The sequence below is a fragment of the Podarcis bocagei genome, assembly GCF_964188305.1.
Source record: "Podarcis bocagei genome assembly, chromosome: 13".
In the NCBI taxonomy this organism is placed as follows: Eukaryota; Metazoa; Chordata; class Lepidosauria; order Squamata; family Lacertidae; genus Podarcis; species Podarcis bocagei.
This window is the reverse complement of record NC_138138.1, coordinates 38,787,038-38,803,821: the sequence shown is the minus strand read 5'-3', so window position 1 is coordinate 38,803,821 and position 16,784 is coordinate 38,787,038. Positions and strand designations below refer to the sequence as shown.

Below are 16,784 nucleotides of genomic sequence, written 5' to 3'. Positions count from 1 at the left end.
GTCAGTCTGGAACTTTGGAGAAAGTTCATTTACATAGAAATGAAAAATTAAATTAGTGCAAATGTGTAATTCAGCCGGAAAATATGATTAACAAGACGCTGGGCCAGGAGGAAGGGGAGGGGGAGAAAGAGGGAGGGAGGGAGGCACAGGGCCAAGAGGAAACTGACTGTGCTGTCACACGCAGGGGCAAAATATGCTAGATCACATTAGGACAGACACGCGGCCTCTATCTATGCATGCACACGTTCCAAGCTGCATACTGGAAAACACCGCAACCAAACTTTCCCATTGCCTTAGGCGGTATCCTTCAACCCTGGCCTGCATTTCCAGGCATATCTGTGGGGGTATCATTTCATTTCCCTTCCTGTTCTTGCTATTATTCCGGGCTGTCTGCAGATTCAGGCAGGCAGACAACCAATATGAGCATCTGTGCTTTTGGTGCAGATAAAAAGTCGGGGGTGGGGGAGGATAAATTTTCCTAGCTAGCAGATAGGGAGGTGGGGTGCTAAAAAAACACATTTTTCATTTTATTAACAGAAAGCAATGGCTCTGCTGCTTTTTGCAGCGAGGCATCTGGACGAAGACGGATAATGAGTTAGGCTTAATCCATCCATCCTATGGCCTCCTCTGTTGCCAGTTAGAGAAGCGTTTGGTGCCCCCTTCTGACCCCTGCCTTTCCTTGGGTCCCTTGATGCGTTCATCTTCTTGATTTATGCTTTCTACATCCCCTTTTTCCCCACGTGTACAGACAATCACAAGGATGAGAGGGAGAGCAGATCCTAGGGATCCTAGTGGTTATAAGCTATGAGGAGAAAGAAAAACTGGGGAGATAGGACTGCTGCATTCTTAGGGAGAAAGTAGCTTTTTTGTGGCCACCCACTGGTCTAGTTCAAATGTTGAAATACGGTTTGGTGGTCAGGGCCTCAGGTTGGTGCACTCTATTTCCTTCCTTCATTTCCGTATTTTGCAATATTCTCTAGCTTGCTGTAATGTCCTGATCAGGCAAATGATGCCTTTTGCAAGCAGTAGTTTGCCTTCAAACAAAAATTGGAACTGGGATTTGTGGTTGCTGTAGTTTGCCCAATTCAGATTTCATGGCAGGCAATAGTGCAAACTAGGAAGTGAGAGAGGGAGTTGGGACACTGGATGAGAAGAGAGGGCAGAGAGACATGAGAGGGCACAGCACACAACCCCAAAGCATGGTGGGGAAACTGCAGTTTGGTTGTACCATATAAACAGGGCCACTGATTTAAAAATGCTATCCTTTGGGATATAAAACCAACACAAAAGACCAACAATTATCATGTCATGAGCTATTCCTATATTATAGGCGAAAATGCATTTCCAGTCCCAAATGCTAGACAGAGCAGGACAGAGTTTAAGTGCTTTTTGAACAACAACTGGGACTAGTTTTCTTCTTCATTTTCTGTGCATGGAAATGTGGTGCAGTGGTTACAGTTTCAGACTAGTACTGGAAAACCTGGGCGTGAACTCAGCCATGAAGCTTACTTGGTGACCTCTCAGTGAGTTACTGTCTGTCAGCCTAACTTACCTTGCAGGGTACAGTGTGAGGATACAGTAGACAGAGTAAAACCCTGCCCTGAGCTCTTTGGAGGAAGGGCAGGATAAAATATAAAACAGATCAATATACCAACACCTTAGAATGCTTCAGGAGAAGCTTTTCCCATCACTGCATCTCCATGCTTGGAAAGTTACAGCTGTTGAACTTCGACTGGTAAAACGCAAAAATCCCTGCTAGGAAAAAAAGTTGGAATTCACTTTGAAAATAGAAGAGATTGAGGCTGACAGCCTGGACTCTGAGATTCCACCTTGCTCTCAAGCCAGGGAATTAAATGCTACATCTGCTGAGGTTCATCCTCCTATCCAGTCTCAAGCCTCCAGAGATATGGTTTAGCTGCAAGGCTGGATTAAGGTAGTTGTCAGCAAACTGCAAACATGTGTGTGTGTGTGCGCCAATCTTAATAAACAAACAAACAAAAATACTCTGGGCATGTGTACTTAACTCATCACTGTTTTTACTTACTTTCTGCCTTTGACCCGTCACCAACTCTCAGCCTAAAATACCTCAATGGTTGTTGTGAAGATTTAGGTGGTGCAAAATGGCTGCAAAAGGGAACTTAGTGCTTGTATCATAGACATCAAATGTTGGTTCCTTTGACTAAACTGATGCATCTTTGTTCAATAAGGGGTTGTGTTTTTCTGCACACACATCCTTCACAGATTAATTATTACAGCTCCGAGGCTTCAACCACTTTTAGTCTGGTTTGATTATTGAGTTTTAGACCCCTATGTTCCTAAAAAACAAAACAAAACCTTTTCCCACTTTCCAGTGGTCTGCACTGGGTATAAACATGCCTGATCAAAGGTATCTCCATCAAATAATATTTAAAACACACGTTTAGCAATGAGTTTCATTGGGTATTCTGGTACAGTTATTTTCTTTCTTTCTTTCTTTCTTTCTTTCTTTCTTTCTTTCTTTCTTTCCTTTCTTTCTTTCTTTCTTTCTTTCTTTCTTTCTCTCTCTCTCTCTCTCTCTCACTCACTCACTCACACCCACACACCCACAAACACTACTTACAAATATATATTCCACACACCCCCATTTCCACTTCTGCCATCACTGCATTGCCTTCTTTAGCCCCCAAATCCCCTCTAACCCCCCCCAAAAGGTGCATAGGCAGCCACCTTGTAGAGTAGAGAGCCAGTGTGGTGTAGTGGTTAAGAGCGGTAGTCTCCTAATCTGGTGAACCGGGTTCGCGTCTCCGCTCCTCCACATGCAGCTGCTGGGTGACCTTGGGCCAGTCACACTTCTCTGAAGTCTCTCAGCCCCACTCACCTCACAGAGTGTTTGTTGTGGGGGAGGAAGGGAAAGGAGAATGTTAGCCGCTTTGAGACTCCTGAAGGGGAGTGAAAGGCGGGGTATCAAATCCAAACTCTTCTTCTTCTTCTTCTTCTTCTACCCTCTAAAGTGAAGGGGAGAGGGCTACTTCTCAGCCAGCAAGTGTGGAAGCGGGGGCCCTTCTGACTTCTTGAAACACTCTGCAGAGTAATATGAAACCTGTTTCCCCTTCCCCTCCCCACCCCCAACTTCTGTAAAATATTATCTTCAGTCAGGTTGGTACCCTGAACATTATGATTTATAACGTCTCTTCCCAAAGGACTAGGGATGTACTTTTTTTTGGGGGGGGGGAGAGTTCAAACTCTGTGCTGCCTTGCAGACATGGGCCCTGGTGCCATTGTTCCAATTGCACCATGGATAATCCAGTCTTGCTTGGTTGCAGGGGGTTGGACCAGATGACCCTTTGGGTTCCTTCCAACTGTACAATTCTATGATTCTGCCAATGCTATGTGTTGTTATAGGTTAAATCAACACACTCAAGGTATACAGTGGAGTGTCATGTACTGTAAGAGGCCGGACTGCATTGTTAAGGTTTTGGAAAATCTTGTTTATTAGGAATGGGCCTATCACTGGGCAGGTTATGGATGGTCAGGAACAGAATTTTAAAAAATATGTTGCTTGATGAAGGGAAAGGTCTTTCCCCCACTTATGTTGGAAGGTGACACCCTGGCAGGGAAAGGGAAACCAGCAAGTTTGAACTGGAACAGAGACAGGGCTTATCCATACTTAGCTCTCTCCCCGCTCTTTACAGGCAAGGTCTGTACTTTAAAGCTACGTGTCTAGGCATCATTATTTTTGTTCCAGAGCTTTCCCCTGTGAAAACCCACTCTTTAGCGCTCAATTGTAGCAAACCTCAATCTGCTGTTTATTCCAATTAAGCGCTAAAGAGCAGTTTTTCATGGGGAATCTCCATGAAAGCTCTAGGGCAAAAGGTAAGTGTGGATAAGCCCTCAGAGAGAGCTGTGAGATTTATTTGTTTTTTAAAGCTGGGGCATGGCTAAGAGAGGTACAGTTGCTCTTTGGATATTTCATGCCGAATTGGTGGTAGAGCTGCCTGCTTCAAAAATCCCTTTTCTTGTGCGTTCATGATGCTATCAGGGTCGTCATGCGTGATCCTGCTTTCGATACTATTTATGCCTGCAAAAAGTTCTGGAGTGGTCATATTGCTTCATTTCCAGTCAGTGCATGCCCTGTAACATCCTGCTGAAATCTCATAACTTTATTCCACAAATCTGGTTAATTTTTGTCCCACTTCTATTGCTCTGTAGCCCTTTCAGACAGCCATAACACTGGGAAGGCATCACAGAACAACCAACAAAACAGACAAAATCCACCGTTAATTTACTATTATTGTGTTAAGGACATGTTGCAGAATACATCCACAATAAAACACGAGTCTGGAGGGTCTGCTTGCATACTTATAAACAAGCAGATGTTAAATAGATGTCACAAGTCTCCAGCGCTGCCTTGTCTAAAGCAAGCCACCCTATGGCTCTTCCTCTAGACTTCTTAATGGGGACTTGGGAAACATTTAACTGTAAAGTTGTGGCACTGAACAGCTAAAAATTCCAGACTCCATATTTTGTGCCAAGGAGAGCCACATTAAGAAAATCTGGTATTATCTTTGCTTATTTTTTGGGATGAAGTGCCAAACTATCCATGACATTAATCACATGATTTGCCCCTGAGTGCATGATTTTTCTTTTAGAAATCAAGACTGAGACTCTGGAGAGTGGGGCATAAGTGCTGTTTAGCTCACTGCAGTCTCCATTGGAAGGGGGGAGGCATGGCTGCAATTTACATGAGTGGGGGAAGGCCTTGCAGGGGCCCAATCTGCATTGAATTGCAGTGGAGGAACTCCTGCTGGCTATTTATGAAATAAAAATTGTGCACTCAAGGACAAACTATGTATGTGATCAACACCACCTATAGTTTGGTTCTTAATGTAAGCAAATTACCTGCTCCTTCTTTTTCCTTGGTTCCTCTTCTTATTTTTGTTTTCTGCTGTTTTGTGAGATTGAAACAAGGCCGGCGGTTTGTTAGAGGGAGGTGGGTGAAGAGAGGATGGGGGGAGCTTGCCTTGTTTTTTGTGACTCATCAGTATAGAAAGAAAGGAATGCAAACCTTAAATAAGAAAGCTTCCCCAAATATGCACACACGCAGAGAAACCACACTGGGGCAAGGTCTGAGCGGGATTAAAAAAGCCTTTATTTCTTATGAACGCCCTAAAATAGTATCGAAAAACCTAGCCCCTCCCCCCCATCCGGATGCCTGGGTCCCTGCCCCACCCAAACCCTGCCCCATTCTGTCGTGGGGCGCTGCCCCATGGTCCCACTTCCCCACCCCACCCCAGCGAAACCCCACCCATTCCAAGAAAGACCACCCCCACCCACATAGCCCGCTCCCTAAAACAGCAGTTCTAAAGTTATTACTAAATTGCCCCCCCAAAATAGGAAAAGGGACAAAGAGACACAAAGAGAGAGAAAGAGAAAGCAAGGTTGGGAGTGTGAGTCTGAGGTTATTATGGGTTTATTTATGGTTGTTAGTTTACTTGTGAGGGAGACTGCATGTGGTCCCGATTCTGCACATGTAGTTGTATCTCAGTGTTCATTTATTGGAGGTTTGGGGGGGTGCACCTCTTCTGTGGTGCATTTTATGTCACACATTTTCATGTATGCTACAGTTCCTATGGCCTTAGATCTCCGTGTCGATGGGTCCTGTGCACACTTAGTGAAATTTTTAGCAGATTTTGCTTACAAAAGATGCGCATCTCAACAAACACATTGCCCTTCCTGGCACCACCCCTTGCTGCTATAGACTCAGGGGCCACTTCACACGTGACGTCGCTTCCTAAACCATTAGGCCCACAGTCCTGCCACAAGGCAAGCAATGGTGTTACCCTTATCTCCACGCCGGGGAAAAAACGTCAAGTGTGCCGCAGTCCTGGCACGGCTGCTTTTTGCAAACGCCTCTGTCGGTGTGATTTGTATACATGTGTGATTGTGGGTTCCTTTGAAATGCTTGTGTGGCTTCAATCCTGCCTACCTGTATCTGAGATGGAGGCTGTGTGCTTGCAATGTTTGTTTGTTTGTTTGTTTTAAAAAATTGTGGTACCTTTTTTTGCTGTGCAAGCTCCATTAAGCGGCACATTAAGTCTGTTTTGCGCAATGGTGGGTTTTATATGCAGAGGCTCGTTTCTCTACCTGCAGGCGTGATTGTTTGGTGTGTGCTTGTATGCCTTTGTGCTTGACTGTGGCTGTGTGATTGGGAGTGTGTTCCCCCTCCCCTCCCTGCAGTTCACTGTTGGCAGTGTGTGCACCATTTTGGGAGTGACTGTATGTGACTCTGGCACCTGGGACCATGCCACTCTTCTTGCCACTGTATTGGATAACTTTTAGAGTTGCGAGGGACTCTAGAGACCCTTGGATCCAACTCCAGCCCTGAGACAGGACATCCTGTACACTTAAAGTCTCCTCAGCAGATAGGAGACCTGCCGGCTTGTTTGGTGGCTGAATAATTAGGGGTGTGCCAGCACCAGCTGGTTTTCCCAGAAGCGGTCTGGGCCTTATCCCAGTACTGCCCCCCTCATCAGGACTTCATTTCTGGACTTTTTTCGCAAAAATGCTAGCACCTCAGTAAAAAAGAGGATTCACTGGTTCCACCAGAGTTCCCTCACAATTCCTGTGACCAGACACGGTGAGGATCTTTGCTCCTTTTCCCCTTTGCAGCTCAGTAATGCCAGCCTGACAGGATGTGGCCAGATCTATACACTTAAAGCTCATTGTTTTATGTCCTCTCCATCTGCTGTTCTCTCCCTCTGCTTTCCAACGCCTTTTTAAATATTTGAAAACTGTCAACATCTCTCTCTCTCTCTCTTCCCCCGCCCCCTTCATCTTATTTTTCTCGAGGCTAAACAGACCCAGTTACTTCAGCATCTCCACATATGACTTGCCTTCCAGACCTTTGATCATCCTTGCAGCTCTCCTCTGAATCTTTTTCAATTTGTCAACATCCTGCTCGAACTGAGGTGCTCAAAACCAAACACAGCACTTCAAACGAGGCCTTGCTGAGCACAAGCCTCACTTGGCTAGGGGAGGATGGATGAGAGGAGAGGTGCTGCTGCTTTACTGGGTCAAAGTGGTGGCCGGGACCTGTGTCTGCTCTGTGGTCCATTGAAATTGTGTGCCAGGGTAGCTGCTGCACAGTGCCGAGGAAAGCTGACAGATTAAAGAAACAAGTGGCTTTCTTTGCTTTGTTGCTTCATTCTGTTTCTGCTTTTCACAGAGAGAGAAGTGCCACAGAGCACTTAAGAGACCACCCTCTGGGCCCTGGAGATGCCTACAAATCTGGTAAGCCCAGCCTCACCTTGTGGCGTCCTTTGAGCAGTCTAGCACTTTCCAGGGTCCGCCAGCGTCAACTGGCTGGGTCTGTGGGATGCCATGTTAAACTTCCTGCTATGCTGCAACAGGAGCACTATGGGAAGTTTAAAATGGTGCCTTGTAGATGCTTGTGGCTGCTAAGGAAGCCTATGGCCACCAATGCACGGCCCCTGCCCCAGCAGAGGACACTTTGTTGAGGGCCCTCTAAAGCCTGTAGCCAGACCTGCCTTCAGACCTGCTGAGCACTTCAAACTGATCTTGCAAAAATTAGATTTGCAGAGTGCAACATTCCGTGCCTAACACCAAATTGGCACTTGCCTGGAATTGTAGCACACACAGCACTGGCTATGTCTCCGAGAGGGGCTGGGACTGGTGACACACAGTCTACAAGCCACCCGTGGCCCTGGCAAGGCTTTGTTTCATGTGCATGGTCTTTCTGATTTCCCCAGAATCCTCATTTTCAAGGTTTCTGGAGAAGACTGAGAGCCTTGGGTAAGGGGCAAAATGACATGACTGCTTCATGCCATGACCCTTGTGTTGAAATGTGGGTTGTGCCAAATTCCCATAGAGCAGGGGCAGGATGAGAAAAAGAGTGCAGCACAGGTGGAAGGTGAATGCTGAACATTTTTCCTGCCCGTGACCCTATTACCACCACCACGTCTCCTGAGCTGCCTTTTTCCTGGTAGCTATTACTTCTGGTTTCACCCCATCAGGGGAACACTGCTTATGGAGAAGTGGTTGTGATGTTGGACTTGGCAGCGGCCTGGTTGTATCATATGGGTTTGCTGCCTTCAACTCTAGTTTGCCCCCAAAACTTGAGTTAATCTGTAATGCTGCCCATGGACTTTATGTTACTGACCTCTGCTTTAGGGAACGTTCCAAACATTCTAGAGATGAAATATAATAAAAGAATACCCTGTTCTCCCTTTTCTCTTCTGGATTCTTGCTGTCTTAAGGTTTAGAACCATGCCAAGATTCCCATCTTATCTACTAACCATTTATATTCCTGTCTTCCATGAGTTTTGTCTCATTGTTGTTGTTTTTTCCCCAGAAAAGAAATAGCTCAGTTTGCCAATTAATAGCCACATCATGTTGCAGTGGATCTCAGATCATTTGCAAGCTGAGTGAAAAACTCTTCCTTCAGACCTGCTACTTAAGTACACTTGGCTTCTCATATTTGCAAAAGTTTCTCCTAGAAACTTGCAAAATTCTAAGGCTGGGCATTTTCCAGAATAGTGCAGAGACTGGGCTTTCAGCTGGCTTTAAGGTCCGCCTTCCCACTCATCAGCAGTCTCCAGCAAAAGGAGAACTTGTGTATCTTCTCTGTGGAAAGGTGCGCAAGATGTACCTGCATTGGGAGCACATTTATCTTTCCCTGCAATGGGGGATGCACAGTTCCCCCCTCAAGCAGGAAGCATGGAAATAAGTTTTATAATCACTCTCACATCCAGTGTTCCAGCTTCCCAGCTTAGAGCAACCAGCATTAAGATGGTGTGTGGTAATTTTGGTGATGAGAATATACAGTATATTATCTGTTGAATGAGGTTTTTATTCTATTAGATTTAATTTTGTTTGGTTTGAAGTGCAGGTGCCCTTTCAGTCTATATAGTCATGTTTTCTGTCATTTTCTGCAATAGCTCTCTTAATACGGAGAGCTTTGGTGCACTGATGTAGGATGTGTGAAACAGACACTTTCAGTCATGGGACTGGTTTGTCTATGTGGTTTGGGGGGCAGTGATTGCTTTTGCCCATTACAGCGCACAAGTGTGTGTGTGTTTTCTCATTTCAGCATCCATGATGTTTGCATGTGTTGCTATCTCTATCAGAATGGGTGCATGATTGCAAGATTAAAGCAGGGGGGAAGGAGAAAGAAGGTGGTGGTTAAGAAGAGCAAAGAAAGCAAGAAGGGAGAAGAGGGAAATGTGCAGGGGGGGGAAATATCACAGTTTTCTGTTGAACAAAGTCACAGTTTTGTCTCCTAACATCCCCTCCCACCCAGAAGTCCAGACAGTTTTGTGGTTATTGTTGTCCAAGCCCCTCCCCACCCCCTCTGGAGCCTGACTGATGGCACTTCCCCCCTGCTGCCAGTCTACATGGGGACACAGACTCTCTCCAGGTTCATGATTGGTTCATTTCATTGGCACTCTCTCGGGTTTTGTTCAGAGAGTAACATCCCTGCTGTTGCAGTAGCCAATTGCCCCTGGCCACAGGAAACTACCCCATCGATGTGCCACAGGGTGGCAGAAAAGCCCTTTTTCTGGATATAAAAGGTCTGTTATGGATACACAGGAGAGACCAGTTCCCCTCTACCCCCTGCTGTAAATTGGCTGGTGGATGGGACTGGGTGTTTTGTCACAGGGAGCTATTCTGGTGGCACTTGGGGTAGCAGTCTCAGGGTGTTACCCCTCTCTGACATATCATCTCCACTCCCCTGGGTTTTTTAATGGGATTATTGGTGGTTCCAGTCCCCACTGTTTAATCTGTGATACTCTTTTGGTTGAACACTTCCCCTTTTCTGTGGCAGGGAGATGTGGTCCTATCACATATATTCCTGGTGGCATCCTGGTGGCATGCCCTTTGTCTTGGTGGGTTCACTTGTGGCACTGTTCTGCTTCCCCCTCTCTGCAGTCATCTTCGTGGTCCTCCCTTCTTTCCATTCGGTTGAACCACAGCGCCATCTGCACCACCTCAGTCCCCACTGTGTGAGCTCAACTACAGCTCAGTCTTTTGTTTCCTGCTGTCCCATCTGAAGCCTCTTTCCCCACCCCCACCCCCACCCCACCTGTTGCTGGTCATACCTCTGACTCCAGGCTAGAGAAATGGGCAGAACCACGGCGGGCAAAAAGCTCCCCGCTTCTGCTCACCCGGCGTGGCAGCCACTCCGGCGAGAAGCCGCCCTGGTGTCGATGGGAGGCCCCGCAGCGCACCATGTGGCAAGAGCTGAGGTCCTCCAGGCTACGGGAGGTGGGATGTAGAACTCCGCCAGCTGGCCCCAGCTCGCAGGAATGGTGATGGCAGCGTCGGTGAAAGCCGTGGCGGTGGCGAGGAGCCAGGCATCCATACAGGCTACAGTGGCGGTGCTCCCAGTCCAGCCGGCGTTCCAGACGCTCCTCAGAACAGCTCAAGTAGCGCAAAGCCTCCTTGCGGCATGGTGGGGTGGGTGGCGGGAGCATTTCCAAGCTCAGGCAGTGCTGGCAGGGACCGTGGCATCCGTGGCACTTGGCCAACTTGTCGGCTGACCAGTAGTGCAGGGGCTTATGCGTGGCAAAGAGCTGCCTCTCTCGGGACGGGTATGTGCAGAAATAATCCGGCGACTGGTACCAGCAGCTATGCCCATCACTGTCCCTCTCACAGATGTCAGAATCAGAGTCAGAAAAATCCACATAATGACTTTGGCTGCGCAAGCTGGCACCTACGGCAAGCGGGTGGGAATGACTGCGGCAAATGTGAGCCCGGGAGCTCCTCTCTCGGCTGGATGATGTCGGGCATTTGACTTCTGTCTCGGCTCGAGGCAGAGATGTCTCTTCGGCATGTCTGTAGCGGGAAACAGGTGGGGAGCGTTCATCCTCATAGGACAGCCGTGTGTAGCCATACCGACCCCGTTCTTTCCCAAAAGGCCGACTGCTGCCCCGTTCCAACTCACAAGGGCTTTTGGTCGCATAGCCACTGGAGGAGCCATCATATTTCTTCACTTCTGGGGCTCGGCTTGCCGCTTTCCCGGCTTGGAAACTTTCATACAACCCACGAAGGGATTTGCGTTGCCAGCCCGATGCCACCGGTGGCATGTCGGGAGTTTCTTTCTCACGCACGATGGCAAAATATGAGGGAGGATTTTCCAGCCCCCGGGAGGGTGGTGGCGGAGACAGCTGACAGGGCGCCATCTTTTTGCCACTGACGTGATCGGACAGCCCTTCTGGTTCAATGGGCCCATAGAACCGGTGGAAGCCATCTGAGAAAGGGCTCTTGAGGCTATGGCGTGGGGGTTTGGTTGTGGGGAGCTCTGTAGGCGTCGGAGGGTATAGATCCTTGTAGCAATTGGGACTACGAGCGTGGCGCCACCGTTCCACAATGCGCCGTTCACGAGGCAGGAAGCTAGAACAGGGAAGTGGAGGGCCAGGGGGGCTGGGCAACGCTGGGGCTGCACCTCGCGACGGCCCGTAGGTGTGGTTAAGGATGGGTAGCTGCTGCTGATCTGGGACTTTGGGGTCTTCACTGCTGCAACAGCTGTACATGCCCTGGAGCGAATTGGAGAAAGAGGGATAAATAAGGGGGCTGTTGGAACTGTAGCACAACTGCCAAACTACAGGGAGGAATACTGTTGCTGTAAGACCTGCATGGGAAATATGGTGGGGACCATGATGAACCCGAGTACTAGCCTGGGGGCAGGCTCAGTGCATACTACCCCTCCTTCCCTGGGGGGTGGAGGGGCGGAGGGGATCCACAAAGAAGAGTGTAAAAGTCATCTGTATTGCATGCTCCTTGTGAAACCCATCAGGACTTCCTCTGTGTGATAAAGTATTGCAGTCATAATGCTCTCTCTTTTTTGGGGGTGCTCTTTTTGCAGTTCTTTATAGAATATCATAAAGAACGGTTTCTCCAGTTCCATGAAAGTGCAGTTACTTTCCAACCCATAGCCTAGAAATCTCACTGGGGGTAATTAGCTCTAGCACCACCTACAACATCACTTTTCTCTGCTCACCAGCTCCTCATGTCACTTCACCCCATGATTGATTTTCTACATGCACCATTCACCCTGCCCCATCCTGGCTGCTGCTACACAGCTCTTCTCCCCTGAGTACAGGTAACTAGTCTCACAGATTCCTCACCCCATTTCTCCGTCTCAGTGATATTCATGGGGTCACAGCCCACACTTTGGAAAACCCTGGAGTGTATTCCTGATGGTATCCCATATCCCTCGATTGTGAAGGACCTCTTGTTATAAGACTGTCTTCCTGTACCAGGGAATGATGAACACCAGGGAACTGGAATTCTTTCCCTCCTATCCTTCACATGCACACAATCTTCCACCCCAACTGCTACTCCAGATCACTCTCCACCATGGAGAGCCTTCTGCTATTAACAAAGAGTGCATTTCTACCCTGTCTAGCATATGCATTCTCCCACCAGCCCTGAGCCTATCTTTCATAGTAGGTCATTTATTTCAGAGATGGATCACTGTGGCAGTGAATGGAGGGAAGCAGAGAGGAGGATACGGTGAGAGGAGGAGGAGATAAATACAAGTGGAGAAACTGACATAGTGAAGATCAAAAAAGAGACAATGGAAACTCTCCAGGTAGAGGAATCAGAGAGTAGGGTGGGATTTTTGCCACCTGGCTGAGTGATTAAAAGCAAAACAAACTTAGCCTCAGTGCTAGGCGGCAGCAATTTTTAATCTGCATTTAAAGTGATCAACATATGCAAATGAGAACTATAAAGAACTCAATTTGTGCTTTAGCAATGAGAATCTGTTTTGAAAGCCAGGGGAATGGCCTGTTAACGTCATCACTACACTACAAATTTAATCAATTTTGAAATCTCTTAACTACCAGGCTTCCCCTCCTCCTTGTGGAATGTGGTCTGTAGTGTGCCAGCAAGCCTTTGTTAGTCTTCCCAGCCATATCATAGAAATACCGTGCCCCAGGTTTCCCTCTGTAAGCCAGAACCATTTAAAAGGCTTGACACCAGTTTAAATTTGTAGTATAGACATAACAAGATATGATGAGTATGCTCCTCTTTCCTTACCTAGTAACCACAGCCAATCTGGTGGCAGAAAGCAGGGCTTTAAAATAAAGTAGTATGGCTCAAACCTCAACACCCATCTTTAGGAGTTAGTCACTGAGAATCCAGCATAGAAATGAGAGGGATATAGAGAAAGCAATGGAGTCGGACATAATGTTGAAATAGGACTTCCTGCATTTTTTTCTTCTGCAAGTGAGCTACCGGTAGATATCGCATTTTGTTTGATGGATGTAGTAACCAGCAAATAAAATGCAAATATGCTAGTCTCTCTGGTACTGTTCTACTTGATTGCTCAGGTACGGTGCCAACCTCCCTTTTAATTTTTTGAAGTGCAGCAAATAGATTCATTCACCTGAACATTAATTTTTCACCTTAATTTTAAAAGACCGTCAACACAATTTTTTAAAAGTTGAAAAATTGTTCCAGATAATTAGCTCTGTGCATCCAGCTTCTGCTGCAGACAGGCAGAACTGGTTTTCCTCATATCAGTCCCACAGTGACCCCTACTATTCAGGCTAGGCATGTACAGGTGGTAACCACTTTAGGCTCATCCAGTTGACATGCGATCGCTGGCACATGGGTCCTTTTGGATCCAGAAGAGGGAAGACCAGGGGCATAAAGGGCCGGGCATGCTGATGAACGCTGTGCTGATGCACATGGGGGCTGGGAATGGAACCACCACACAGAATGGTCACCACCTGTATGTACACAACCATAAATTAATAGCTAGGGAAAGGGGAAAATGTAGACGGGTGTATACATTATTTTCTGTGTTAAGGTAACCCAAAGTCTGTGATTTGTACTATGAAAACCTGCATATACAGTACTGACTTCTTTTGTATAATTTAGTCACAGCAGAATGGCAAAGAATAGCCCCATCTTTAGACCACTAGAAAACTTGCAGAGACCCCACCTTTTGCTTTTGAGACCGTATAAGTCATTGTCTGCACATACACTTCCATGCTTACCTTCACAGCCATAAAGGCTGGAAATGGTTGCTGCTTTCTGAGGGGAAAAAGAATGGTGAGATTCTAAGGATGCTGATTTCTGCATACAGGTGTCGTGTGATCAAAGATTATTCACAGTCCTGGGTGAAAGGAGAGTGATGTGGAGGGAGGGAAGAGCTTACTCTCTGGACAAAGAAATTGACAGTAATGGATGTGAAAATAGCTTAGTGGGTGAGAGGATCAATGGGCACCCAACTGTCCCTTGCTGATCTTGCAACCTCACCCTGCTGAAGGCGAGCAGGAAGTCCAGCCGCCCTGTATGTCTCATACAGTGACGCAGTTTCCAGTAGATTAGGTGTTCCCAGGCAAAGACCAGCAGACTTAGTCCCATGGCCACCAGGAGCATGTAGAAGACACCCGCCATGTTGTCTATGTCCAACTTGCTACTCATCACCTCAATTTTGTCATTGTGGCAGATCCCTGATAGCCACAGGCGCTCTAGCAGTTCAATCTCATCTGAAACAGAGGAGGGGATGGGAAGAAGAGATGGAACACAAGAAATGTGCCTTTTCACAACCTTCCCTTGGTATGGTCCATTAGGCATCAGTCCCAGAAAATGCAGGAGCCCTTTTGCTCAATGGTAGGGAATAGGGATTTTGTTCTGAGGTCTCAAATGAAATAAGCTGTGTTTATCTAGTGACAGTATAGAATCTGAGTGTGGGAGCTTGTGGAGACAGGAGACAAGGGAGCAGAACCATTCTGAGCTTAGGTACATACTTAAAGGTCAGGTATCACAAAGTACTTACCCATTGACACTATTTAATTATCCTTTCATGCTTAGAGTTGTGAGAGGTTGTTCTCGTCCTGTCTTTCCAGGCATGTATAGGTGGGTAACCTTCAGCATTTTACTGTAACAGCTTCATGGTGAGTACTGGCACCTCTCTCTTTTGGTTTAAAAGTGTGACACTTACTGTAACAATTTCATGGTGAGTACCAGCTCCTATTTTTCTAGGAAAAAAAGCACTGGCCAACATTAAGCCAATTTGCCAGCTTGGACTTATTTGTATCTGCCTATTTTTACACCTCCATGCTGGTGAAGGAAGGCAGGGCTGCTGCACTTTTAATACAAGCACTACAGGAAGAAATCTAGCAGGTCAAGCTCTTGTGACTAGGACTTGTAAACTGGGGCATTTGCAAGGGTGCTTAGTGGCAGAGTTTGAGGGGGAAGCCTGGAGTGTTGTCTCATGGACCAAGAGACATGGATGACAAGGGAGCTGCAGCAGTGACCTACTACACCTACAGCAAATCCAAGCTAGAAGAGAAGGTACAGCAACTTGAGGCCCACCTATCCACACTTTGAGCTACTGAGCAGATGAGGAAATTCTTGCTAGAGAGTGGACTGTCCTGGAACAGAGAGGCAGGTGGGATGTCCCTAGGGAGGTAGAAGATTGTGCAGTGCAGGAGGCGAACTCCTGGAGGAACATGACGCAAAAAGCAGGAGCTGTGTTAGGAGCCATGCTGTGTCTCTGGAGCTGCAAAACTGACTCCATGCCCTCACTTTGGACACCAGTTCTCAGCCAGCGTAGCAAGAAGAGCAGCTGCAGACCTTAAAATACATCAAGGTAGCAGTGGAAAGTACAGTGTATGGAACGATTCCTTCTGCTCCCCAGAGAAGGATGAGATGTGTGATGGTGGCAGGCGATTCTCCACGGAGGAGGACAGAGGCAGCAGTGTGTGGACGAATGACTCATGGTTTCAGTTGTTTCTACACAAATGCACAGAGTATGGGAAACAAGCAAAAAGAATTTGAGCTCTCAGTACAAATATGACCTAAGTAGGCATTACTTGAGCCTGGTGGATGAGACTCATGACTGGAACTTGAGAGGTGCAACCTGTTCAAAAGGAGTAGATCAAACAGAGGGGAGGAGTAGGATTATATGTAAAGGACGTGTACATTTGTGAAGAGATCCATAACTTGGAGCATGGAAGACAGATTGAGAGTATATGGATAAAAATTGTAGGAGAGGGAAACAAGAGTGACCTTATTGTGGGTGTCTGCTATAGACCTCCAAGTCAAATGGAGGACTCAGCTGATGCCTTTCTACAGCAGATTCCCAAACATTCATAAAGAAGAGATATAGTAGTCATAGAAGAGTTCAGTTACTCAGATACATTGTCAGTGAGGCAATTGAAGAAATAATTGGACCTTTCATTCTTGGCAGAGTTTGAGTTTCAACAAACTCTGCCAAGAATGAAAGCTCCAACAACTTCCTCAATTGCCTCACTGACAATGTCATTTCCCAGAAGTGGAAGAAGCAACAGAGGAGTCATCTTTATTGGACCTGGTCCTCACCAACAGGGAGAAGCTGGTCAACAAAGTGAAAGTACAGGGAACCTTGGGAGAAAGTGATAATGTACTATTGGGTTTCATTGTATACAAACAAGGGAAAGCTGAGGGTAGTTGAACATGCACTCTGGACTTTAAGAAGACTGATTTCAAAAAGCTTAAGGAACTTCCCCATGATCAGAAATACTCAAAAGAGAAGGGAGTCCAAGAGGAATGGGAGTTTCTTAAAGGTGAAGGCAGAAAGGCAGAAAATTCCAACAAGAAAGAAAAGTAGGAGACACCTAAAAAACCAGTGTGGCTGCATAAGGAGCTTACAGGTGAACTGAGATTTAAGAAGGGCATGAATAAGAAATTGAAGAAAGGAGAAATCACAAAGGAAGAACATATATGAGTAGCCAACAGTTGCAGGGAGGTTAGGTGGGCAAAGCTCAGAATGAACTCAGGCTTGCAAG

General features: G+C 46.8%; 2 protein-coding genes across 7 annotated transcripts in view; one reads left to right on the top strand and one right to left on the bottom strand.

Moving 5' to 3' along the window:
- KDELR1 (KDEL endoplasmic reticulum protein retention receptor 1) overlaps positions 1–16,784 on the top strand; it is a 130,292-nt gene that overhangs the window by 43,725 nt on the left and 69,783 nt on the right. For 2 of the 4 annotated variants that reach the window (XM_081167174.1, XM_081167176.1), the window contains exon 3: positions 7,205–7,269. The exons of the other annotated variants lie outside the window; for them this stretch is intronic. The gene's annotated coding sequence lies outside the window, so the exon portion shown is untranslated. The remainder of the gene's footprint in view (positions 1–7,204; positions 7,270–16,784) is intronic. 4 annotated transcript variants of the gene reach the window in all.
- The window catches only part of GRIN2D (glutamate ionotropic receptor NMDA type subunit 2D), a 59,520-nt gene continuing 51,083 nt past the window's right edge, over positions 8,348–16,784 (bottom strand). For all 3 annotated transcript variants that reach the window (XM_081167078.1, XM_081167077.1, XM_081167076.1), the window contains 2 exons: positions 14,269–14,501; positions 8,348–11,534 (listed from right to left, as the gene is read on the bottom strand). In XM_081167078.1, coding sequence (XP_081023204.1) covers positions 10,092–11,534; positions 14,269–14,501 — 1,676 coding nt within the window. In that variant the 3' untranslated portion in view covers positions 8,348–10,091. The remainder of the gene's footprint in view (positions 11,535–14,268; positions 14,502–16,784) is intronic.